Source organism: Porites lutea, chromosome 3, assembly GCF_958299795.1.
Source record: "Porites lutea chromosome 3, jaPorLute2.1, whole genome shotgun sequence".
NCBI classification, from domain to species: Eukaryota; Metazoa; Cnidaria; class Anthozoa; order Scleractinia; family Poritidae; genus Porites; species Porites lutea.
In genome coordinates, this window is record NC_133203.1 from 33,338,381 (window position 1) to 33,364,898 (window position 26,518).

Below are 26,518 nucleotides of genomic sequence, written 5' to 3' on the forward strand. Positions count from 1 at the left end.
GGTTGACGGCTCCATTCCCTAGGTTCTACCTGTAGGCACCTAACCTCCATGTGCGAGTCAGGTGTTTATCTACCCATAACATAAGAAATCTTCCACCATTTACTCTTGGTCTTTATCACCAAAACAGCCAAACCATCACTCTGCTTCTTTGCTTGATTTCTGTGCATCCTTTTCCAGTTTGGAGGTGTGTCTGACAGGACGGTTAAGACCTTGAACTCTGGATCTGGAGGCCCAGGGTTCAATCCTCGCCTGTCAAATTGATTCCTTGGACATGGAACCTTACTCCACTTTGTCGCTCTTCACACAGGTGTATAAATCGATACTGGCAACACACACTGCCAAGAGGTAACCATGTGATGAACTAGCATCCCATTAAGGGGAGAGTAGCATGCTTCATGCTAAGGAAACCGGGAGAAGTTCCAGCCATTTTGGGCCTTTGGCTTGTGTGCGCCTTTAATCTTTTTTATCTTTTCCAGTCTGAGACTTAACTTTTGACATCAGCCTTTAAATCAAAGCGAACATCTTTCAATTTTGGAGAATAACCAGCTGGCGTCAGAAAAGAAATACTCAGGCAGCCATGGAATTTAAGCCAATCAGTCAGGGATGGAGAAATATTTTAAATGTACACCCTGTAGCCATAATTATATTGAATTACATCAAAAGTTTCCTTCACAAAATGTGTTTTTCTTCAAAAGGAAAGTAGAGCTGTACAGTATGGAGTGGCAAGATGTTGTGGATCTATCCCGGTTTATTGTGAGTGCGGCACCTTTTGGTGGTCCAATGGGTAAGTACATCAGACTCCTTCTAAGTGTTTTTTAACCCACAGGGTGTACAGAAAGGATTTCATCTTGCATTTATCTTATGGTAAATAGCCCCCCCCCCTTAGGGTGAAAGTTTAACCCCATAAACCCTGAGATTAAAATTTGAATCCTCATTTATTGCCCCTATTCATTTCCTATAGAAGTAGTGGGGAGAAGTTGATAAAATATGAAGCAAATTCATCTTGTGTGGTCATGTCCATAATTCTTATGCCCACTCTGTTTTACAAAGCATTGATATCACAAGGAGAATTTTGATGCTGATCACTCTTAGGGCTTAAAGGGTTAAGAGCCAGAACCATAGGTCTAAATGATCGTAACAGCACTGTAAGTACCGGTTTTGTAAAACAGTTGATTGAAACAAAATTCTGTGACTGTTTCAGTATAATGGACTCTTGCTGCTATAAATATAATTTATATTTATAGCAGCAAGAGTCCATTATACTGCAACAGTCACAGAATTTTGTTTCAATCAACTGTCTGTTCATGTCAAGGGATTTGGCTGAAAAAGTTTAAAGGAAGAAAACAACTCTGAAGAACATCCTGCTTCTTATTATTATTTTAGAACAGCTAGTGCATAGAACATGCAATTGATACAATATTATATTTTTCTACCCACAGTCCCATGTTGCATGTAGATGTTCAACAGTCAGTAATAGTTTAAAAAGAAATAAAGAGCCACTTAGTGGAAATGCTGAATAAAGTCATTATTATTATTATTATTATTATTGAAGGGCTCCATGCTGAATTACCCCCTGTCCCTGTGGTGCTATATTTGCGATGATTAAGATTTAACCAGGTTTAATTGCTAAATATGCACAATATTACTAATTGCTAACTCATGTACACTTTTACATACATGGGGAGTGAGGACGGTAGACCTGAATATCTACAACGTCCTGCAGCCCCCCTCATTTCCTTTTTTGAGGGAAGGTTTTTATTTGTTTCTATTAAAAATTTTCAGCTCTGATAAGAGATGACAAGCATTTTGCTCGAGTCCAAGGATCAGCTATTAATAAACCCATCATTCACATTTTTTCCTCTGCTGGAAGGGAACTTGCCACAGTTAAGGTATGTGTTTTCCTTATTGTTGTTTAACTTGTGAACACAAACAAAGAGGAGCGTTGATCAGGCTGAGCAGGCCACTTGTAGGGGTGAAGCTTGGTTCCTCGAAATTCGTGGGTCTCCAAAAAGTTTGGCCCAATCTCAAAATCTTAGAAGCATTTTGGATAGGTCTCCAAGTCTAGTTTTCAGGAGATTTTGGTTCTCGGAGTCTTGAACTTCCAACAGGAAAAGAAATAATATTAGATGGACCAGCTGCTGCAGATCAAATTCAAACCAAAAACAAGAAGTATGATACCCAGCGAAAACATATGTTTCGTCCACAGAGGAAAACAAAATAGCCATGGGTGGAGTATGACGAGGAAAAGGGCGTAATGTTTTGCGAAACGTGTCACAAAAAATATCCGTCGTTAGCATCTACAAGTCTTAAGACTGGCTCGCATTGCAAATGTGTACTGGGCTAGAGCTAACTCTCAGGCTCTGGGCTAGTAAAGTAGGAAATGCCAGCTAGCCCACAGCTATAAATACATCCAAAAAATTTTCAAGCCCTGTGTTGTCACACAATGCTCCTCTCCACCTCCCTTTGTGGGGAGGAGCATTGCGTGACAACATCAAAAATTGCTGTGAAACAGGCTTGTCCATCACTGCATGGGAAAAAGACCAAAAACAAGTATGTTCTGCTTCGGTAGGCTATTGATCAAGTGTTCTTTTTTATTCTTAGTGGGATGGAGGCCCCATAGTTCAGATGGGATGGTCCATCACAGAGGACCTACTTTGTGTGGCTGATGATGGTACTGTGATGGTGTATGATATCCATGGCGCAATCAAGAAAACCTTGTCAATGGGACAGGTCAGTGTTAAATCATTTTGCATCATGAAAAGACTGAAAAAGAAGTCATGCTGCATGTATGGTTGGAAAGCACCACAGCTTGACCACTTCTAGTCAACTTGAAGCTCATCTTGACCATTGATTCCATATCTTATGTCAGTAAATTCTTTAACCACCCCATCCCCAAGTAAATAAATTTTTTGACAAATTAAAATTTAATAATCATTGATTTTTCCATGACCATAAGCAAAATACGTGTTATTTAGAATTATAATCATCAAAACGAAAAGTCATCTATAGACTGGCTATACTTTATTAGAGGGGTTGTACACTAAATAAAACTTATACACATACATACACTTTCTGTAGTAAAGGCAAACCCATTGAATATACCCGTGTACCTTGTATGTTTTACAGTGCAGGTCAAAATTTCAATTCAGGTCAAAAGTTTTTAGCCTTGGTTGATTCTTCATCTCCTTTGTCTCCTGGTCCTAATTATTCATAAATTAGGGCTATGAGACAAAGGAAATCAAGAATCAACCTTGGTTAAAGAATTTTAATCTGAGTATGATTTTGACCTGCAACATATTTGTGTCGTTTTTGCATGTGGCCTTCTCAAATACACAGCAACTTCATAGAATCATTTATTGTCTGATCTGGTGCTTGAGTTTAGTTGGGTATAGGAGACTGAACTGGTAGTTTTTATCTGCATTTTTTTGTAGGATGCCAAGGAATCCAAAATTATTGACTGCAAAACCTATAATTTTGCTGGAAGGACTGGCATAGCTATCCTGACTAGTAATTACCACTTTTATGTTGCAAACAACGTGGAAGAGGTCAGGAGTCGACGGTATTATGATCCACCAGGTAACAAAATTCATAAATTTCAGTGTTTCAGAGAGATTAATAATTTTGAAGTTACATGTTCGTCTCACATGCTTTTGTGATCTATAGAACTCAATATCTGCCTGTGTTTTACTTTCCTTTCTTGGTGATAAGTTTGAACTGGATGGGGGTTTTTAACTTTAAAAATCATCAAATTTTATTCAGACTTTCTTCTCTTACATATTTGCAATGATCTGTCGTGGGTTAAATGTGTATTTTGCCACATTTTTCTCAAGGAAAACAATAATTGCTCTCGATCCCTACTGGTTAAAATTCTTTCACCTAAATACCTCAGGGCTGTCCTTATCTGAGAAAACTAGAAAGTCTAATCGTTTGCAGATGTCTTTACAAAGGCAGCACTTTCTGCTCAGCATTAAAAGACCCCCAGCTAAGTGTTGATCCGGCCGGTGTGTTGAACCAGCGACCTCTCGCTCAGCAGACCGGCACTTATCCAGCTGAGCTAACCGGATGGCAAAAAATGACCAGTCATGAATCTTAGAGAAACATAGGACCAGTTATTTAAACGTAGTTTACCCACTGTTTAACAAAACCGCGTTCTGAGCCACTTTTCAATTTGCCCAACGGTTTAATCTAAACGCCGTTTATTGTGAAGTGTTTTATGGAAGCATATAGAAAAGACTAGAAAAGCACTTATCTTCTTAAAATAACGCACTAAGAAAGAGATCTGGAGGTCCAAAGATTCGTTAAACCCCGGCTTAAATTCAACTTCGTTTAAATAACCGACCCATAATACATCATAATGTTTTTAACAAGGTTTGGATGCTCCACCCAGCAGCTGGGTCATTATGCCGCATGACAGAGGTTCATCGTTGCTAGTGGCAATTGATAATCTGCTATACCTTACAGAAAAGGGACAGTGTAATAGACTGGTGAGCTGTAGTATCCAGTAGAACTGTTATCGTGATACAACCTTTTATAATCCAGTCCTTTCAAGATATCTCCAAGCTCGAGACATGTTTTTTTGGTAAAGTTCCTATCTTTTTACAACATCTGCCTTTTCGTCGGCAGTTTCAGGATTTGAAGAAACGTGTATCTAGCAGATATTCGCACACCGATTGCAACTCAGCAACGGTGGCGAAAACGTCTCTCAAAAAGAAAATTCGTGTTGTTTGAAACTTCATGGCGATGAATCCAACTCGCATAATTTTTCAAATACAGGCGAGTCCTGGACTTGTCTAGGAGATGAATTCTTAGGGACTGTTTACATGGAGATGGGGGACCCCAGATAGGTGAGGTAACATGCGGTGGGTCACCCTGCCTATCACGTAAACGAGTCTATCTTTTTGTCGAGGGTCGGGGGTCGAGGGTTCCATGTCGAGGGCGAGGGTGCCATGTCGAGGGTCGAGGGAAACATTTTTTTTTTCCAAAATTTTTTTGTGGAAAAGGTAATAATCGATGCAATCAATGTCATTAAAACAAATAAGAAGAATTTAAAAAGCAAATGGCGCGTGAACATCTTCTAGTTGTTGGGTGGGGGGAAGGGGGTGGAATAGAGAAAAGCTCCGGGACATCCATAAAGAAAATGTGATGTTGTTGTTTAATTAAAGTAGTACGTGGGCATTCGAATTCGCTTAAAAGTAAAGAACCTTCTCCCTTCCTGTGAAGGTAGACAGGTTGTGCCTAAAAAAAATGTCATAGAGCTTAGGCAGGGGCACCGAACGACTGTTTTCTGTAAAATATCTGTTCGGAGAAGCAAAAATTGCCTAAAATTTTCTGTTACTTGAGGAAGGCTAAAAATTTCTAGATGACCGTTCCATTCATGTACAGTTTTCGTAGCTTATCTAATTAATTCCCTACGATTTTCTAAAGTTTAGTTTTTCACATTTCAGCCCCCAACTTAGCATATTTTTCGTTGGAAAAGGAAATCTAAAATTTTCGGATTAGAAAATGCGATGGAGAGAGGAATCAGAAAAATTCTCACTTTCGTAAAACCTAAAATTGCATCTAAAATTTTCGGGAAAATAATTCTGAGGCCCTAAGTGATTTCGAAAAGATTCAAGTTACCCTAGGACGACCGAACAGATACAACTTTATAGCGCCGCTTAGAATGCATTTTTAGAGATATGAAAGTACTCTGGATAAGCGAAAAAGTGTTTTCAATACATTTAGGAGGTAACCGTGGTTGGGTGCCCCTGCTTCGTGGCTTATATTTCAGTCACGTCTGCCTCTTCTCTGCCTTGCTTGGTTGTTCAGTGGGGTAGTTTGAATATGGATATTTCACTGATTCTTGTTTTTTAAGCTATCCCACTGTATGCGACCGAATTGTCGTGCTTTCAATAAAGAAGAAACTCGCCATGAAATTTTAAAATACAAGTCATCGATAATCACCGACACCGGAAATCGTGACCTAGGTACGTAGGTGCGTAGCTAGAGTGATAATTTTATTAGATGGTTGATGCTATCGCCCGAGTCTCGCCGCAATAGTAAACTCCTTTAATTACCAACGTTATGTTCTGCAGCTTAAAAAGTGTATCACTGCAGAAATTTGAAACACCCTGAAACACAAAAGGAACGCAAAACCAACACTTATCGGCGCAGTTGATGGCGGTACTGGGCTGACTGGGGCAATAGGAAGTCATGCATTTGGCGAAACTAATTTTGTACACATCTTTATCCCTTGATTGTGCATTTCCAACAGAAATCAGAGGTGTCTGCGCAAAAACTTTCTTCACAACGGCTCAGCGATTATTTCCTATTTTGAACGAAAAGGGGAGCTTTTATTCACGAACAGCGATCAGATCGAAGCAGACCGATTATGCGAACTTTCAAAAAAAGGAAAAAAGAGTGTACACTATATGAATATTTAAAGAAAAAAAAATTCCTCAAAAGACAGACTTGGAATACACTGTCCAGTTTCTTGCAGGATGTTAAAAGTAGTAAATTTACATCAGAAACCACGGAAAAATAGATCACAGAGAAAGCTTGAATTGAAATACCAGGGAAAATATCCTCAAAACAGAACCAAAAATCACTCCACAAACCCAATGCCATTTTTTCTTGCCCGACCGACCGAAAAATTGTACAGGAATGGCCTTGTGTGACATTGTAACATTTCAAACAGTTAAACAGAATTTGCAACACAGTCGATTTTTTTTCGGGAATAAAAAACTTGTATTCACGGTTCAAGATAAAAGGCATTATCGCAGTACTCCGTTTTTTCCTATTCATGTCCAACTTGGCAAAACAACAGATCTTTAGTAGAAATATGTCAAATGTAAAACAATTAATTGGATCAATGGAAGACATGGACCCGGACATGGACGGTAAGTCTGTTTTTTTTCCTATTCACGTCCACCACGTCCACGTTCACAAATAAATATGACCGATTGTGGCCTAGAAAGATATATTGTATTTTAATGGCAAAGCGTCGGCAAATGCCGATGTTCACCTCACAGAAAGTCGCTACCAGGCATTATTCTATTTTAAACCTCTGCGTTAGTGTTAGTGGGTGGCGATTTCCATGCGAGTTCGCGCATTTTAAAAGATAGACTCCAACGATTGCATTGTTCATTTTATAACACATTTTACAACGCAATAAGAGTTTTTTCCTTCCATTCTTGTTGGTTGGACCAGAAATTCATAATTCAACGCACTCATTTTTAACTCGTGGGTACGCGCGAGCGTACCACGAGTTATTGCAGGGACTGAGATATGCAAATGAGTCACTCACTCACTCGTAGTAGACGCACTTCGTAATTAATCGGGTCCGAACTCGAGAGCGCGAAGATCTATCGTTTCCAAAGAAGCACACGCTCGCCGAAATTCGGTAGCATCAAATTCCTCGCTGCGAGCGTGCATCGTGCGCTACAGCACGGTTAGGATAGAGGTCTTACCAAATTTAAGACAGGCAGGAATCTTTCAAATTAGTACGATTCAAAAGCCTTTGACCCGTCCAGGCGTTAAACTTGACAAGAAGATGAGCATTTGCTCTTCGACTCCTTCAACTTCGACGCTGGCTTGATCTCCTACCTTGTAGTACTGTAGTAGGTTATGTGTATGAATGAATTTATGGCGGTCAGTATAAAACAGGGACTGCGGACTACGGACTGCGGACTGGGTATAAAATACGGACTATAAAATACGGACTGGTGAAATGTATGGTAAATAAAGGCACTTCTTCTTCTTCTTCTTCTTCTTAAGGACTCCCCAAGATCACGGGGGGAAATGGATGTGAGTTTGAGCATTACCTTTTTAAAATAACAGCGGAAATCGAGATAAGAAAACATAAGCTAATGTTTTGCGTCCTACTTCGCGGAGGAGTTGTGTCGGCTTTGTATCGCATATGAAATGCGTTTACATTGTTTTTTACTGTCAGTAGCCTGGTTTCAATTAGCCTTAATTTCATCCCATTGCTTCGAGTCGTTTTTATGGCTCGATCGTTTGCCCCGGTCGTTTGCCGGCGGAAGTTCCATGGAAAAGGCATCAAATTTGAGACTTTTTCACCATCTCATGTGACCATCCTCAATGGCGTAGTGACTATGTGAGATCGGGTCAAGCCGAAGGTACCGGGTTCAAATCGTGCTGAATACCTTCTTTTTCCCTTCTTCCTTTTTTTTTCTTTTTTGTTTTGTCTTGTTTGCTTATTTGCTTTGCTGTTTTTTGTTTTTGTTTTTTTTTAAATATATACTTAAATAACTGTTACTAAAGTGCAATAAACAGCAAGAAAAGTATTGTGTTTCCAGAACAAGGATAGTATATTTATAATATGAATTTCTATCATTCCCTAAAATTCACTGTGGGAAGACCAGAGGTGACAACTAATTGATTATTTTCTAAACAACGTACCCACGAGTTGACGATAGTCTTTCTTTGATTGTTTTACGACATTTTAAATTTTGTTTACAACATTTTTTTTAAAATCAGTGTTTTCAAGTAACGTGTTCTGTTCTGTTCTGTTCGAAAACAAATTGGGATGTCCCGGAGCTTTTCTCTATTCCACCCCCACCCCCCGCCTCCTCTACCGAACAGCTAGAAGATGTTCACGCGCCATTTTTTTTTTAGATTCTTCTTATTTGTTTTAATGACATTGATTGCATCGATTATTACCTTTCCCCAAAAAAAAATTTGGAAAAAAAAAATGTTACCCTCGACCCTCGACCCTCGACATGGTACCCTCCCCCTCGACATGGAACCCTCGACCCTCGACCCTCGACAAAAAGATAGACTCCACGTAAACATGTTCAAATTAAAACGAGAGATTATAATTATGGACAGAAGGGTTACCCCCACCTAAGCGAAAAAGAGAAAAATTGATCATCGTGTTCACTTTTTCGATAAAACGTGGAATTAGGAAATTTCCCGTCTTGGGAAAATTTGCCAGAAGCGTGATGCACGTGCAGAGTAATTGTTTAAAGAATTTTCGACCGGCTAAAAATATTTGACCGGACACATCGTTCACCCGCGACCGTTCAATATTTTTCGCTGTTTACACGGAACTTTGAACGGCTATGCGTCTGAATTTTCGTACGCTTAAGGTGATGTTATAGGAGACGATGCGCCGTAACACAGCGTTGCAATGTTGGAACAACGTTGCAACCATTCGAAACAATATCGCAACAATGTTGCAACGCCGTGTTGCGGCTTGCGCGAAAAATCGTGGTTGCGAATTCGACTGAACGTTCGCATTTTCAGCCGGTCAAAAATTCGCCCGGTTGCCTTTTTGACTTTCTCTTTGCAGCTGTCGCTGTCTCGACATCGTAAACTTCCTCTTGAGAGCCAAGTGTAAGACAGGTTGCTACTTTTTACCGATCCTGTATCAGGCACAGGGCGTAGCAAAGCAGTGGGTGCGGGGAGAAGGAAGCAACCGTGGGGAAAAAATAGAGAGGTGTCTTGAGATGTCGCAATGAGAATATTGTACATCTCCGGCTTTATCAGTGTCACAACTTTAAATATGAAATAGCGAAGTCTCGATTGTTTATAATGTTGACAAATTTTCCCCCGAAGTCACACTAGTGAGTATGCTCGCCGGCTGCTGTTGTTGTTGAATAGTTTTGATATTATTCAATTTTCAGACTGTTTCATTCAGCGCTGGGGCCCCGGTCACTTCCATCATAGAAATGGCCATATCTTACAATTATGAATACCTAGCAATGTTTACAGACACTGGTTTGTTATGGATAGGATCAGCAGATTTACAGGTGGGTATAACACTGTCACATTTGTTCAGCCCGCAATTTCAGCTATCAGAGGACGAGTTTCAGTAGCTAGCACCGGGTTGACTCGGATTCTTAGAAAATGAGAACGAATGGCGGTCTAATTCAACTGGCAGTACTAACTTTGATTCTATACCAAGGTTTGAAGGAGGCGTGTAAAAAGGCTTTTGTTTATACTACTCGGATTTGAGGTATCTTTTCTTGTGACAAATAAAGACCCGTATCTGCCTTAGTTCTACATGGTGGGATATCATCATTAATTTAATTTAGCCTCTTCTTCCTCGGAAACCTTGCAAACACAATTAATATTTTTCATGTGATCGCAAAGTTGATTTTTATTGTGTTCATTTAACTTGCCGACATCTCCGCAAAGCGAGTAAGCTTAGCAACCCGGGCCGCTAGGCCAGGCCCTGAAGAGCTCAACTTACGTACGCCTGTATTTCGCAGTTCTTTGAATTTTGTAGTTATAGTTGTATTTCTGTCTTCTTTAGAAAGTCTACTGTGAGTTCAACACTTCTTGTCCATCAAGACCCAAGCAACTAACCTGGTAAGGAGGGAGCAATTGTTGTTTCTAGAATGAAGGCTCTCGTCTTTTATGGCGAATTCTCGCCCGGTTGGCCGGGCCATTCTTTTGATAGCCTGCGAGCAAGCTCTCCTATTTGGGCAAGCAAAGCGAGCCTCGCGAGAACGCGCGAGCGAGGGGCCGAGGAAAGGAGAGCTTGCAACCATCTCTTTCAAATTTTCATTTGTACTTCGCCCAGACGAAGGGAAATACCATTAGCTGAAAAATGACGTTCCGGAAATCAAAGTTGATTGATAACAGGCCAAGCTGGCACCCGCTTCGTCTGTGTGTCAAATTTGGTTCTCAGGGGGATCAGATTGGTACCGAGAACCTGTTTTAGCCCTCAATGCAGACGGGCTCGTTTGATGTAATTCTCGCAAAGAGAATATTGCGTGCCGAGGATAAGTCGGACCGAGTTTGTAGTTCTTGTGGAAAGACAATGAAAATCCTTCATCAGTTGTATTCATTTGTGTCCAGCGCCTTGTTTAGTTCTGAAAACCGGGAGAGTGAAAGTTAAGAGTGATTAAAGCGCTGTCTTCCAACATCGGTTTCTTCGCCCGATTGAATTCTGCTGGGTAGAAAAATTCAGAAACATGTACTTGACAGTGTAGCTGTGTAGCTTGACCGTAAAGAAGGAAAAGAGAAAGAGTTGGAAGCAACTGGAATAAACCTTAAGAGAACCAAGTGCAGGAAAACGCTATTCTCCAGTTCCAGACGGGCAAATAGATGATGTTTTTGTTTGTGATTGCGATGGGGAGTAGTCTTCTACACTCCAGTATGGACGACTTTTCAAAAGTAAACGAAACGAGAATCAAAGTAGTGAGTTCTTATCCGACCGGACACGTTGAAGTTCGATGTCCCCGTGAAAAAAAAAAAAAACATATCAGTGATTAAAAACATTGCCTTGATGCTGTTGCGAAAGCGATTCATAAATAAATAATTCTACGCGCCCTCGGCTGTCTAAACTTACTTGACAGGCGGTTGTCACTTTTCTAATCTGCGGCACGTTTGTGGTGACAGTTTTCACGCTTTGCAGAGTCTCGGGGTTTCCGGGGTGGAAATAAAAATTTATAAGAGATGGTTGCAAGCTCTCCTTTCCTCGGCCCCTCGCTCGCGCGTTCTCGCGAGGCTCGCTTTGCTTGCCCAAATAGGAGAGCTTGCTCGCAGGCTATTCTTTTGAATTCAAACTAAGAGCCATCGGTGTTTTTCTTTCTTCCGCCACTCATCAAGCGACGTGTCGCCGACACGTGTTGACATGTACACAGGGAGTGATCTATCGCCGCAACGTGTTGCAGCGACTAGTCGCCTGACCTGTACACAGGGAGTACTCTGTCGCCGACAAGTGTTGCTGCAACTTGTCTCCTTGTGTGTTCCGATCTTTACTTATTTCAACTTACCTTACAGGTGTGCAATGGGCGCTGTCATATGTTACTGGGACGATTATTTGGATGTTGTTGGACCGACAATGGACACTATTAGATATCCTTTGATTAACAAGATCATTCTTTATGATGATCAGACTAGCTTTCCAACTATTTGCGGGGCAAGCTATCTAACTGCTAGAACATGCTAGGATTAAAAATTGTTCTTCTTGTTGTTGTAAATGTTGGCTTGACCAAGTTGGTAATTGTGCTGTCATGCTGCAATTGTATATTGATCGTGTTACTTAAAACACCCTTGATTTGAACTGACAATTGTTACTACTGTCACAGGACGAAATAACGTGTTTCCGTATTTTGTAAACTCGACTGAAACGTGAAGTTGCTTAAATCCGTCTCGTTTCCACCCTGCGGAAACATGGTGATCTAGTTTTCCATGGACGGGACGCGTTTCCGTTATGTTTCCGAGTCGGAAACGAACGATCATGTTTCCGCCACATTTCTTTTATCACATTTCCGTTCTTTCTTGTTTCCATTACGTTTCCGTAATGGAGAAATTTTGCCTTTGCGTACAATCAAGGTGAATAAAGATACATTTACTCTCGAGATCGGGCCATTAAACGGTCAGGCTCATGCATTAAATACTCGCGCGCGTTGCATTGATGCAACGACTGTACGGTAGATACGAGTAGTTTTTTTTCATTGAGCACGCTATTGCCATATATTTAACAATTTTTGCGCGAGAGCGCGTTGGATATGAGTGGAATAATTGTTTATTAAAAACGCCCACAAAATATCGTGAATTCTTCCCGACTTTATTTGTAAGAACAACCGATTTTCAATTTTTGGTATGTGGCTCATATACCATGTTGGCTAAGCCAATCAGAGCTCTTTAACTGTATTATTCAATGGTTCAGTTTTAATAAATATGCATATGCTACGGATAGCACACTTTCTTAACATATTTCACATATCAGATGGACAGTGCTGTTCATTTAGTTCAAGAGTTAGATGGCGTAAGAATCATTGGTAATGAGACTCATGAACTGCTTCAGCGAGTTCCAGGTTGGTAAATATGATTACGTTGATTGCGGGCGGTTTCTCCTCCTGGCGAAACCTCCCTAGCGACAAGGAGCAAGGTGAAACGGCTGTATTCGCAGACTACAAGTGAAAGGTTTCAAAATACTCGCAGATATTCTGTCTTGTTCTCGATTCATAAAGCTATCGAAGTAGCCGAAAATAACAATCCTTGTTGGTGGCCGGGATGTCCTTGAGATTTATTTCTTCTCCACAGACATTTGATGCTTTTCCAAATTACCTTCTATTAAAACGTGTCGTTACCTGTAGGTACTTGAACCTTTAGCTCAGTGTGGTCTTCCTGTGCTCATGTACGATTTTTCAACTTACTACCCGGAAGCAGATGGAACTGACTCTACATTCAGTATTTCCCCCTCCAAAGAAAATGGGTGCCCTGTTGTCACGAACAAGCAAAAAGCCCTAAACTTTATTCCAGTCGACTTGTTCAATCGGTTTACGGTCAAGTCGCCCAAAATCAGAGTCATGTCGCCCGATATCTTGAGTCACGTTGCTCGAAATAAATAGCGATATTTGCGTCTTTGTTTAACTTCACATTTGCATAGGTTACCGGACACAGTTGAGTCAACATTTTTCGACTAAATTCCTTGCGATAGACTTCAGATGTTACTTTTCTTCAAGTTTATACACTCGATAAAATTTTAGGCGACATGACTTATGGTTTCGGTTGACATGACTCTGGTTTTGGGCGATATGACTTACGGGCGACTTGACCGGTTACCGTTCAACCAGAACCACCTCTTATCACGAATGTGAATAATTATGTCCGATACTAGAGCAACTATTTCTATTAATCTTTTAGCTGCTGTGGAACAAGTGTTTAAAATCGGTTCAATGGAACCAGGTGCGATGCTGTTTGATGCATCAAAGGAATTTGAGGTAAGCAATGCTTCACTCTCTCTGAGAAAAAGTTGTCTCGGGTAAAAGGCTCAGCCGCCTACCTGAGCCAGTGGCGGATCCAGGGGAGGGGTGAGGATCCTGGGGTGGGACTGCACCCCCTTATCTCAGGGGTCTGAATGACAGGGCTCCCCCTTATCTGAAGGTCTGGACTCTCCACTGCGAGCCACCCTTGGCGAGCCTGTTGTTGGGTGACCTGTTTTCCTTGGTAAGGTCACCATCCTAGCTGAGCCAACTTTTCTCCATATAATAAAAAATAATCAACTTTATTTATATGCGAACAGAAAGCCTAAAAAAACTCGGGCTTTTTCGTACACTAAACATTCAAATTTGTTTCTAGCGCTATTTCAGTCCAAAACCTCAATAGCGCTTTACAGAATTCATAAGTAAGAACAATAATGAATAAAGAAAAACATAACATGGTAATAAAAAGAATACCTGACGAACAACGTTAAAGTTTCAACTTAAAGATTTTAAACTGCACTAAAAACTAAATCCCTCAAAAATTTAGCTGTCGTTATGATTCTTTCGTGTATATTCCTGTAAACAGAAAAAGAGCGCCCGAGCAGAGGAGTACATTCGGATGATCAAAGAACGTCTTCCTGAGGCTGTCCAGCAATGTATCCACGCCGCTGCTGGGGAACATGAGCCTGCAATACAAAGAGGACTGCTGAGGGTGAGTATAGTTTTGGAGGTAGTCATGGTAACCACATGATCCTTATGTTCAGTTGCTACGTTTCGCTTCTCACAGCAACCCGCCCCCAGGGGGTGGGAGAGTTGTTGACAAGTTTAAGGTTTTTTACACAGTGATTGGTGCTCTGTAAACTGCCAGATAAATTTAGCATTGAAAAAAAAAATACATTATCTGTCTTCCGTGGCAAAATCACCACCTCCTACTAAAAAAGTTTTAGTTAATCTGCTGAAGTTCCTTTAAATTCGCTTGGGCATAAATCGTTGAACGTGATGCCGTGAAAAGAAAATCTGTACTCAGTATATCTGGGTAATTTGAATTGAAAGCGAAAGAGCGCAAATAGTTCGTCCATTATGTTTCTATTTGAGGAGTGTAGTAAGAGACATAAAGGACTTTATTAATGCTTTCGACGAACGCGTCATTCGGTGATTTTTCAGTTATACAGGATGAATTGAAAGTATAGCAAATCTCAGCGAGTGGTCAACATTCGCAGATAACACTGCTCTGTTACCATCTACCAGCGAAGTGTGCAACGTCGCTTGGTCAGAGATTTTAGGCGGGAAATAGTTCTCGTGTAACATAGCCTGCAAAGCAGGCGTATTTTGGGGCGTGATCCATGATTTCAGGAATGACGTTGTCCCGCCATCTTGGACGTTAATACTACCAGAGAGTTGGGACGAGTCAAAAAGTGTTTTTAAGGGAGAGGTAGATGGTAGATGGGTTCCACCGCCCCTCCCCATTAGTCTTTTTCGTTGCTTTTCAAGATGGCGGCCACGATCAATGTACCTCCGAGTTTTCGTTAAAAAACGCCTGCTCTGCAGGCTACGTGTAACATGCCATGTGCCCTCGTAGTAACCAATAAGAGCGCTCCGGCGGTCGTTGTTGGGGAAAATTTTACCTTTAGTATAACCGTTTTTTTTTACTAATCTTCGCTGTAATCTCTTTGCTAGGCTGCTTCCTTTGGTAAGAGTTTTCTAACTGATATGCCGCCACACGCGTTTGTTTCGATGTGCCGGAATCTTAGAGTGTTAAACGCCGTGCGGGACTACATGGTTGGAATTCCACTTACATATGGACAGTATCCTTTATCTTAATTCAAGAGTGAACCAAATTTTCAATTGTTGCAAGAGCGTCGTCTCACAGGTTGGATTTTGCCCAATTGCAGCGTGTGTTGCAGCAAGTCTACACTAATCTATGCTAGCCTCCGTAGCAACACGAATTTTTTTTTTTATTTTTCGGGTTAATTTGCAATCGCTTAAATTGTAATTTCCGCTGCGACGATCATATCTTCATTTAAACTTGCATTTCCGCAGTTCACATCATCTTCAACTAAGTTATCATTGCTCTGATCCCAACTTTTTCGACGAACTTGCGCGGAAACCTTTTCTACGCAGGCTAACACTATGCCAGATAGCTCTTGCCTCGGCACGGAAACCATACCGTGTTTCTGTCCCCACAAGAGAACGCTCATTTCGGTGCGATTTATGTAAGGGAGCAAAGCTGCGGGGTTTAAATCTTACATTTTTTTACAGGGAACGAACGAGATATGTTGCTTTTTCTCTTTTTTTGAAACGGATATGTTAAAAGTACGTTAACACAGTTTTCAATTTTGTGGCTCTTATCAAGTTCTTAAAGTGGGCTCCATTTTGCTTTTTTGTCCTCTGAGAGTACTCTTTGATTATTTTTCAAAAATTAGCCAATTTTGATGCCTTGACGATCGTCTTAGACTGGAAAAACTAACAATGAAAACCCTTATCGACAGGTAAGTTTTGTTTTTGTCACGCTGCTGTTTGTTGTCTTTTTAAAAAAGTAAAACGTGCAATGCTTATGCATTTTTTGAGGGGGAGGGGGGTGGTAAACAAGGTGTATTGCTACGTAGCTGGAAACTTTTTCATAACAGTGCGCGCTCTCATTGGTTTCTTCGAGGTCACATGACATCTAACAATGAAACTGTTTCCCGCCAAAATCTCTGAGCGGGCAACATTGCAAATCTATGACGTCATAGGGGAACAGTGTATTGTTACCCACGAATGTTGACCGACGACTACCGTTACAGCGAGGTTTAATGAATTTCCAACTATATAGCCTCAGGAAACATTAAGATTCTCGGAAAACAAATTTAACTGTTTCCCTCGAGACCAGTCATTAAGTGTTTAAGTCTTTATTGCAATGTGAAACGTTCAATAAGTTCCGAGCCTCAGGTAAGAATCAAACTTACGACCTTCCGAGTTCGAGATCGGACGTTCTACCCACTGAGCTGCTGGGGGGCTCTATAGTGTGCAGAGTCGAAATTTTTATTGATTATACACCAGACCTGCTATAGTACATAGTACGAAATAGTAGTTTTAAGAAAAAAATAACAAAATGAATATGATGTATGTCCGATAATCTTTCTCTTTTGCCCGACTAAAATGGTGACGTGGTTGGACATAAATCCTTTCTAAATATCAAGATTATTTGCATTTCTACTGAATATAAAACAAGTTGAAGCAAAGTTGTTGTTTTTTTACTTGCCTACTTTCCGTGTCTAACCCATGTTTACTAAATTGATTTTCCCGCCATCAGATCTGGAGCGGGAATTATTTGCCTTAAGTTTATTTTATTACCGTTTATTTTCTGCTCCTGTAGGCTTGTTTTGAGGCGTCACTACTGTCTGGCCATAAGAATCTGTGATTACCTGAAGATTCCTAAGGGGGAGGGTGCCAGTCGCATCCTTGGACACTGGGCTTGTTATAAAGTGAGTGTAACCAGCGGATACCGGTTGGCTGTTACCTATATGAAAGCAGGGGTCTTCCTGCAATCAGCTTATTGCTGGTAATTTGATAAAATTGGTAATGGTAAATTATGGTTGTGGCAGTAGACATAACTGGAGTTGGGTGCCCCGTGGTTATTTCATGAGCTGAATTTGGCACATTTCTCTTCTCTTTCAATCTTATAAAAAGATCTAGATCAAGTAGACTGGATTGTACGCGGTGAACACAGCGTGGCCAGGCGCCCATCGCGTTGTTTTCGCAATCCGCTGGTCCCGGGTTGGAGTCCCACTCTAGCCACTTGCTGAATTTATTCGCGGTCCGGTATTTCCAAGTTCAGATACCCGGTCATGCTTGTAAATAGCCAACTGGTTGCCTCCTGCCAGTTGCGGTTTTTAATCCTGTTGTGTTCTATTTCCTCAGTAAATAAACAGTTGGACTTTCACATGGCTGGGATGATCACATTGAAATTAACTTCTCCGCCCTTGTAGAATACAATAGTGTTCGTTAATAGTTTTTCTTGTGTTGAATATATTGACATCTCTTTCGATCCTTCACTTCTTCAAAAGTTGCTTTTCTTGTTTAAACAGGTTCAGCAAGCCAATGTTGATGACGAAGAGATTGCTCGTGCCATCAACTCCAAGCTCGGAGAGACTCCAGGGATATCTTACTCAGAAATAGCTTCAAAGGCAGTGGACTGTGGACGAACTCACCTGGCCATCAAGGTTAGTTGAGAGCATTCACATGTGAACAGTTTTATTATAGACGTTCCAAGGACAATTTGAGGCATAAAGCGGTGTCCTCCGTTAGTATTTTCTTGCTAAATGCACTGAGCTTAAACAAACGTGGGTTGGTATAAAATTGGATTTTTTTATCTACGAGATTGCTTTTACTGTAGGTAATCAAGAATTTTTTTTCAGTATCCGGAGTATGAGGACCGCGCTTTGTAATTAGTTCAGCGGTCCGCTTTATTACCAGCAGCACCACTATGGTGAAATATTACTCAATTGTTAAAGGACTCATGTCGAGAAACAAAACGTACGGCTGCAAAGAAGACCAATGGGGGAATGGAATATGGAGAGATTTAACAAATGAGTTGATAACTTAAATACAAACAAGTTTCATGCTCTAGCCGTTCGTCAGAGCGAAGAAGGGACCCTGAAGCCTCGGAATCATATTAGAATTTTAGTATATCGAACGTGGGCCATTGATCAATATAACTTCTTAACTTTCACCATTCTTCTCTCCAGGGGTTACCAACATGCTCGTCTCATAGGACGTCAACAAAACCTGGAACGGACCGGGTCAGATCAACCCCTGTAACTCACTGAATAACGAAAGGTAAGGGATAGTGCCTCTGGGAATGATCTGATCCGGTTCTGCGGTCCAGGTTTTGCATACGGCCTTTCTCGTGGCTTCGCCGTTTGTGCCTCCACGAGGAGACCTGCTTACAGCCTGGCTTAAAGCCAGCCTTGACCTCTAGCTGGAGCAATCTCACCATAGTAAGTTCGTCGTTTGACAATCGGTAAACGAGCCTATCGTAGCCATGCCATGATAGCCTGTTCACAGACCCTCTATTTTCTCTTCAAAGTCCGTCGAGCGCGGGTGATAAAATATAAACCGCAGGGGATTATATTTGAAAAGAACGAAAAGAAAAATAAAACAACGTCTGTGTACAGGCTATGCCATGATGCATAATGTATCTTTCAAGATACTCACATCTTCGTGGTCTGACTTTTTACCTGTAGCTGTTGGACTATGAAGCAAAAGCCGCTGACCAAGTTCCATTGCTCATGCGCATGAATAAAGATGACCTAGCGCTCGAGAAGGCCATTATGAGTGGAGACACGGACCTGGGTGAGTTATAAGTGGGTACCACTGCGGAGAACTACAGCTAACTTTATAGTGGATGGGAACAATTTTTGAAGCCCGTTTTTGTTTCGTCGTAGTCGCAAGAGCCGACGTATAGAAAGATCTATCGTAATGTTGAAATTGTACCAAAGGTTTCAAGAATTTAGAATAAGCTTTCTCAGCTTAAAAGTTGGCGTTACACCAGCGGCGTTACAAGCTGAGACAGAGGCTCAAACCTTAAAACATTTTTGAGATTGTTTTGTTGCTCATTATTTGGATCTTCCCTCGCCGTTGACACAATTTCAAGTATATTTCAACCATCTTGATCCTTACGTGCTGTCCTCCAATGGTAACAGCTTTCTCTGGTCAGGTGATCAAAATTGATGGATCTAAATTGCCGTCATCCGAAACCCGCCAAATTGTTTTTCCCCTGTATCTAGATGACATTTCATTTGTGTTGTCTTTTTCTTTCTAGTGTATATGGTTGTTATGCATTTGAAGGATAATCTAACTCTTGGTGAGTTCTTGATGGCCATACGTTACCATCCTGTGGCACTCAGCCTCTACATCAAGGTGAGTCTATAAAAAAAGTTGCGTAAATGAGTGCGTATTTGTTCAAGGCTTCAACCAAGAGAAAATCCGCCATTGTTTGCCAGGAGACATTTTTTCCTTTATCTGTTCATTTTTTTAAGGTCATAAAAATGACGTTATAATGTTTAAAACTTAAGTGGAGGAGTGAGAGGTTTTACGGTAAAGTTTGGAGCATTTTTAATCTCATTTCTTTGAAATGTCGGAGTCGCGGCAGTGAAAAATGGCTACGTATCTATTTGTTTTTTACAATGTCCCGGAGAATCGCACTCAAGAAACAGAGAAGAGAAGAACCTTCAGTTCTGTTTCTCTTCTCTGTACTGTCATAAGCAAAAGTTCTCGACCAATCGGGGCGCGTAAATCACTCGGTTATTGTAAATCATTAGACTGTGTGGCAGGCGTCTTAAGAGGTATTGAAAAAAGTGTAAAAGGGAGGGGTAAAGGGAAGAGAAAAAAAAAGGACACCTTTTTTCATTTCTGCTTCTTTTCCCTTCACTCCCCTCCCCTCTTCTCTCGTTTTTGCACCTGTTACGCAAACTGCCACGCAGGCTATTATGAAACCTATATATTCACTTTGGCATGACTGTGATTTGTCTGCAGTACTGTAAGGATCAGGATCGCCGTACACTTGTGGACCTGTTCTACCAGGATGACCAGTTTATGAACAGTGGTAATGCCTTTGTGCAGGACAGCTACAACGAGAAGGTATCATAAGTAGCTTGAATGCTATCGTGCTTAGGAGGGTATCTCGTCGAATGTTGTTTTATTATTTTATTTCTTTAATATGTAGTTTCAGTTCTGAGCAAAGGGGTGCGTACGCTTCACTCCGTTTCTTCATGGCGTCAGAGATTATTTTTGTTTCCATGACTGTAGGTGGCCACAAAGCTCCCCTCAACCTCATTGCCGGGACGTTTTCCGGTTAGAAAATGGGATAAACCCCTGTGAACGAATGGTCGGCAGCCATCTTGTTTATTTTGAGCGTCAAGAAGAGCCAAGAATACGTGTAGCAACTCTTATTTGTAATTTAACTCGCACATTTCTCGTGTTTAAACTCGAAACCTTTAGCAAAATTCGTTCTATTCAACCAGTGATATCTACTACACATGCGCTAATTGTTGCTGTCCATTTCTTCGTTGTAAATAGTGGCCCTCAATACATGCAGCGACCACGTGACCATAGGAGACATAAGACTACAAGTTATCTGTTATTTTTCACAGGGATCGTACAGCGAACAAAGCGCACGCGCCTGAAAATCGCAGCTCTGCAGGAAAGGCCGTCACGCGAAGGGTTAATTGTTTAGTTGCGTAACGCCTTCCGGTCTCTCTCCCAATCTGCTCCGCAGAGCTTTTATTAACCTTGTCGGGCGGAGCGGTTACTTTTAGTCCTAAACCAAAAGGATCACATCCTTGGAAAAGAGATTAGCGGTCACCTTTTTATTCCTTGAGAAATAAGAGGTAATTCGTTATCTATGAACTGTTGCCGGCCATAGAATAGAATCATCGTTTTGATATCTCTTGTTAGTACACTTGACATAAAATCTGATTTTCTTCTATGTTATTATTTAGACAATAGAATCCAAGATGAACACATTGTCCAAAGCACAGATGTCTTACCAGCAAGGAGGATTTCAGTTCTACTCAAAGGTGTGTGCTCTTCACTTTGTTGCTTTGATTTAAAATACTTCAAACTCCTTCAAAGCTAGAGCCACTCATTCCTTACTATGTGAAGAAACGGAAGACGGACGTTATGTCTTGTCTAGTAATCTAGGATACGGGATAAACTTGCGATATTCGAACCAAAAGCACCCACGGAAACTCTCCACTCCTCTAGCTGTGTTTGATTAACAAATACCTTGACTGTACTCTGAACTGATATAAATCACGCAGGAGGAAGCGCCGGGCTGGGGCACGAAAGGAGTGTAGGGGGAAGCACAAGACTTAGTTGAGAGTGTTTATCCCTAGTTCTTAAGTGCTTTGTAACCTAACAAAGCACAGTAAAGGTTTCTTTATTGGTTTTATGATAAAGAATCCGTTAAATTCGCCACGCATTTCTTTCTAATTTTCAAAACAAACTATTGGCAGATGGCGTGAAAGCTGAAGCTCCGTGTTTTATACCCTGATAAACACGCTTTGTCATCCAATCAGAGTGCGCGTTAAAAGAGTGTTTTCACATGATGTCATGGCGTCCATATTGGTGTCCCAAACCAATCCTCTGGGAGTTGAACGCTTTTCTTTATATGCAAACGCTATCTTTTGTTCCAACAAATTTGCATAGATGCTGGCCACGTGAGTGAAAACACTCTATACTGATCTGAGCTATATTATAAATATTAATCAAAACATTTCTTGTCAGTGATGCATTGTAAGGACGCGCGATTCAATTTTCCAGGCAACAGAAGAACAAATGAAACTCATGGAATATCAAGTCAAACTAGAAGAGAAATACAGAAAGACATTTATGGATCTGTCCTTGAGTGATACTATCTACCAGGTGCGATCAGTAACACAATCAACTGTGTTAGCTTTTACTGTGGATTGAGGCCGGTTAACTGACCACCTACCCCTCCTCTAAGTCAACATTAACCCCTACTTCTTATTTAGGGACAAATTGTAACTTAAGGGAGGGGTAGGTAGTCTGTTACTCAAAAATTTCAATTGATCCAAAAATCGTCTGGACCGTAGCTCTCGTTTGAATGATCAAAATTAAGATGTCATCAATATGCTTAATAAACAGTACCGACACGTACAAGCTTTCATTGGAATGGCCATACTAAAAGATTGCCTACAGAATCAAATCTTAGAACTTGGAATCAACAGTATACGCAGGAAATCTCTGTTCAGTAGCTTTCGTTCGAATTGTCGTTCTTAAAGATTTTATCCAGAACTTAAAGTAGTTAAACCCACCTTGCAAAGCACAGTAAACCGCTCTGGAAAGTACTATTAAGTAGCTTTCTTCAATGTCAATTAATTCCCATACACTATCGTACTGTCCTGGGGTTAGTTTCTAAGGATTACCTTATACTTTTCAGTGCATACTTCAAGGAGAACCAAAAGTCGCTGAGCAACTGAAAAAGGAATTCAAGGTTCCGGACAAAAGGTTTGTAACATCCTTTTTTTTTATCAGGGACCTCGTAAGACGGAAAAACGGCAGACAGTGATTCCTTCCCTTCGTCCTCGCGCAGCCATCACGTTGACGAGCACCTCAGTCATTCCTTCTTTTCCTACCCCTTCAAACTCATGCCTCATAGTTCAGCTCATTTGCTGCAAGTCATGCATTGTGTTGTCTTCAGGTTTTATTGGCTGAAAGTAAGATCCTTGGCTGAAAGTCACAACTGGCTGGAACTCGACAAGTTTTCCAAAGCTCGTAAATCTCTAATTGGATACGAGGTAAGTTCATTGACAAGGTTTTCCGTAACCTGACATCAGGCGTTACGTTCTTTTGGGAGGAAGGACCGCCGGATCGCAAGTTAGGTTTCCCGAAACCGGAAACGGCTTTGTACCAGAGTCAAACCTTTCTACAACGGCTCCCTTGACAGCAAAGTGCCTTTTCTAGAGGAGTTGCCATTGTGGTGAAAAAGGGGGCATCTCGGAACTCTCCGGAATACCCCCCGGAACACCCCCCGGAACTTGGCAGTAGGTAAAATGAAAAACACAAAAAGAAACCCTAACCCCACTGTGTAAGATATTAAATGTTCAAGAGTGAATGTACGGACTGTTTGCCGGAATGAAAATGATAGTCGTCTTGGAAAGATGGCCGTTGGTACAGATTCGTCGGTTTTTATCAAAAAGCATTTAATTCTTTTTTTATTATTAAAGACTACGTTCATGAGTTTCCATAACTCAGTCAAACGTTGTGAATAAACATTCCAGTGTGAAGACGTTTTAAATTTTATGTACATTGCTTTCTTACAGCCATTTTTTGAAGCATGCCTGGAATCCAACAACAGAATAGAAGCGGAGAAATATGTCTCCAGAGTTCTTCCCGAAAACAAGGTGGCGTGTTATGTGAAACTCGGGTGAGTTTATCAGTTCATTGAAGTTCTTACTGTGGTCAAAGTGCTGGCTAAACAAACTTACCTTGAGTAGTGGTCACTTGTGTTGCGACTATGCCGATCATCCTTTCCCCCCAGAACCAAGAAGCGCGCACTGACCACAAAATTCTGTTTATAATCCTGTGTGAATGCAAATTCGTAAGGGATTGGGAACAATAACTCGAGTTCTGCACCGCTAATTGATGCTACCCTGAGAAAATAGCTAACAATTTGTGACACCACCACTGGTTTCCTCACGAACTGGTCTGAAGAATTTTCGCAGATATTCCATACTGATGTGACGTGTAGCTTTCTATCAGTAAAAACAAAATTGACTGGTTTGTTGGCTAGGACTCGTCATTTAATTCCTTTGATTTTGATTTAAATATTTGATTTCGGACCCGAAAAGGGACAGGGATTTTCGAGAAACGAGCTAATCATATTGCACCTATAAGCGACATTTTAATTTTTGTGCCAGGAAATACGAAGATGCGGCGGAAACAGCTTTTGCTCAGAAAAGCGAGGATGGCCTGGATCTAGTCCTTGGAAAATGTGCAACTTCAAATCGTCCGTTGGTGAACCGCATTCAAGAAATGAAGGCTCAACTGCGGCAAAGACGATAAAATTCACAGATGGATTGAAATCTTAACTCCGAGATAAATGCTCAGTCGAAGTTCTCAGTAGAAAAACCTTGCTAAAACGTATTTTGAGCAGGTGACAAGTGCACCTCCGTGGCTGAACCTCGGGATCCGTTTTACCACACACGGAAAAGATTACAAGATCTTATGCTATGACGATTACCGGTCGTTTCGATACAAGTTTATTCATTCGAGGTGTAAATAGTTCCTCCTGCTTGGCTTAAAGAGCAAGGATATTCACCCAAAATACTTTTCTTGTTCACTCGCAAACTACACTTGAAGTGAACAAAATGTTTGTGCAATTTCACTGCTTGAGTTTGTATCAAAATGACCGGTTTCCGCTACAGTTGGCAAGTCATTTACTTTTTTTCGGAAATGCCCTTGTTTTACGCAGAAATGTGTATTATAAATTCTTGATTTACGACTGCAGGTCTAGATCTCTAATTCACTTAGCCAAAGCCTTGTTTTTCGTTTATTTCTGATCCTGCGAATGCAGCGGTCTCTTCTCGCTGCTTAAAATTATGGAAATTGAAAATGTTAAATTTGGGGCCGGCTGTTGATGGTTTGTTTTCCCAATTTAGGTCATGAGATAATGCTCTTGAGAACTGTTTCTCTCAAATTTCGTCTTATTCACGTGCGTAAGTAAGCGTAATTTATGAGAGGACATGGGGTGTATTCCCGAGACCTTCATTGGGAAACAAAAGATACAAGGTCAAGAGGTCTGTTAGTCTACAATCAGTCGAATCCCAGATAGTGCATAACCACAACAAAGGTCCCCTGAACTCATTAGCGGACCAACTGGTATGTGTTTTTAATTTTTTCCAGCCTTTTTTTACCCTCAAATCAACCTCTTTCGCCGAAAAACGACCAGAATGCCCCCTTAAGCTGTAGTAGCACTATAGTTTTGCGGGTTTTTACTTTTTACGGTTTTCTCCTCGATCCGCAAAATATAAGTACAGCAATTAAAAACTGCAGTCAAATTTAACCTCTCGATGAAAATTATATAGTATTACAAACATCAGCCCAAAGAAAAATTCCAATATTGAGTTTATAGTTATTAGCATGAATGTTATGATAGTGGTAGAGTGACACAACTGTAGAAAATTACGTACTTAGAATAAAGATGATATTTTCAAAACATTCTTTTGCCTTTTTTTTCTCTAATAAGGGCAGGGGTTTTGAACGCAATTATTTCAAATTGCTAAATAATAATATTAATGATAATAGTAAAGAAAATCCAGACTGGTCCAATTTCGAGAAATCACGCCTTTTTGAATGTAGACCCAGCTTCACGGAGCAAGCAACTCTTACGTATTAGTCTTGTGGCGTTTTCACGGACCAGTATATTTAATTCTTGTATCGATTAAATGCTTTGTTTGAGAATCGACCTAGTCCCACAAACCATATAGCAGTATATCAAGTCGTTTTCACACAAACCACACGTTCAACGACGATCTTACTCGATTACTCTGTTATGCGGAGTCTTTCTCAAGGACGCCAAAATCAAGCAAGTGAAAAGACGGCGAGTGCTTGCAGGGTGAATGGATCTTTTCTTGTTCGCTGTGGCTATATGGCCGGTAACCGGTCAAGGTTTTCAAAACACTAAATGACCGGTAGTCCTATTTTGTCAAAATCTTCACAAAGTCGAAAAATCCCAGCTAATCTAAATTATCATATGTCGATTAAGAAAAGTCAAGCGATCCTGAAAATGCTTTATAGATCTCAAGTTTAGTGTTTGGTTTACGCTGGGCTCAGAAGGCGAAACCATGTTTTGTGACACTTAGAACTTTTTTCATCTTCTTATTATCTCTCGCTCTAGATAGATCTCCGTCGCTCTTTTTTTCGCTGAGCTTCGCTTCGTTTCTCTTTATCTCTGTTGTCTTGCTCTATATTGCCAAATTTGTGGACGTGACAATTAATCTAAGCTTAATACTTAAGGCAACACGGATACAGAAACAATTTCCACTTTTCGTTTTCGTCTTTGACTCTTTATGTGTTTCTGCTTTACAAGACGCGGGTGGCTATGCAATTTCCCGCCAAAATAACCTCGAGTTGCATTTGGGTTGCCATAGAAACCGTTGCCATACCTGCTGATTGAGTTATTTTATTATACGGTCACGTGATGACCAAAATTTCTCGGATCGGTAGATAACCAAATTTTCTTACTGATGGTGCTCCCGTGCGCGCGCGAGAGCTCCGCTATAAACAAAGCATTGAATAGGTCTTTTGGATTAGTTTCTCACGTGATCAACCTTTGGTAAACACGAGTG

General features: G+C 40.8%; 1 protein-coding gene across 7 annotated transcripts in view; it reads left to right on the top strand.

Annotated features, from left to right (window-relative positions):
- Positions 1-25,386, top strand: part of LOC140930959 (vacuolar protein sorting-associated protein 16 homolog) — a 72,697-nt gene extending 47,311 nt beyond the window's left edge. The window contains exons 2-25 of one of the 7 annotated variants that reach the window (XM_073380690.1): positions 696-784; positions 1,783-1,889; positions 2,602-2,730; positions 3,432-3,576; positions 4,369-4,484; positions 9,627-9,752; positions 10,259-10,314; positions 11,734-11,808; positions 12,679-12,773; positions 13,606-13,682; positions 14,251-14,376; positions 15,342-15,469; positions 16,118-16,153; positions 17,020-17,128; positions 17,732-17,866; positions 18,890-18,998; positions 19,468-19,565; positions 20,181-20,285; positions 21,146-21,223; positions 21,969-22,070; positions 22,609-22,676; positions 22,870-22,966; positions 23,492-23,595; positions 24,089-25,386. In XM_073380690.1, the coding sequence (XP_073236791.1) occupies positions 696-784; positions 1,783-1,889; positions 2,602-2,730; positions 3,432-3,576; positions 4,369-4,484; positions 9,627-9,752; positions 10,259-10,314; positions 11,734-11,808; positions 12,679-12,773; positions 13,606-13,682; positions 14,251-14,376; positions 15,342-15,469; positions 16,118-16,153; positions 17,020-17,128; positions 17,732-17,866; positions 18,890-18,998; positions 19,468-19,565; positions 20,181-20,285; positions 21,146-21,223; positions 21,969-22,070; positions 22,609-22,676; positions 22,870-22,966; positions 23,492-23,595; positions 24,089-24,233 (2,455 nt within the window). In that variant the 3' untranslated portion in view covers positions 24,234-25,386. Of the gene's footprint in view, positions 1-695; positions 785-1,782; positions 1,890-2,601; positions 2,731-3,431; positions 3,577-4,368; positions 4,485-9,626; positions 9,753-10,258; positions 10,315-11,733; positions 11,809-12,678; positions 12,774-13,605; positions 13,683-14,250; positions 14,377-15,341; positions 15,470-16,117; positions 16,154-17,019; positions 17,129-17,731; positions 17,867-18,889; positions 18,999-19,467; positions 19,566-20,180; positions 20,286-21,145; positions 21,224-21,968; positions 22,071-22,608; positions 22,677-22,869; positions 22,967-23,491; positions 23,596-24,087 lie in introns of all 7 variants that reach the window. The other 6 variants (XM_073380691.1, XR_012164910.1, XM_073380692.1 and 3 more) reach the window with 6 other exon arrangements.
- The last annotated feature ends 1,132 nt before the right edge of the window (positions 25,387-26,518 follow it).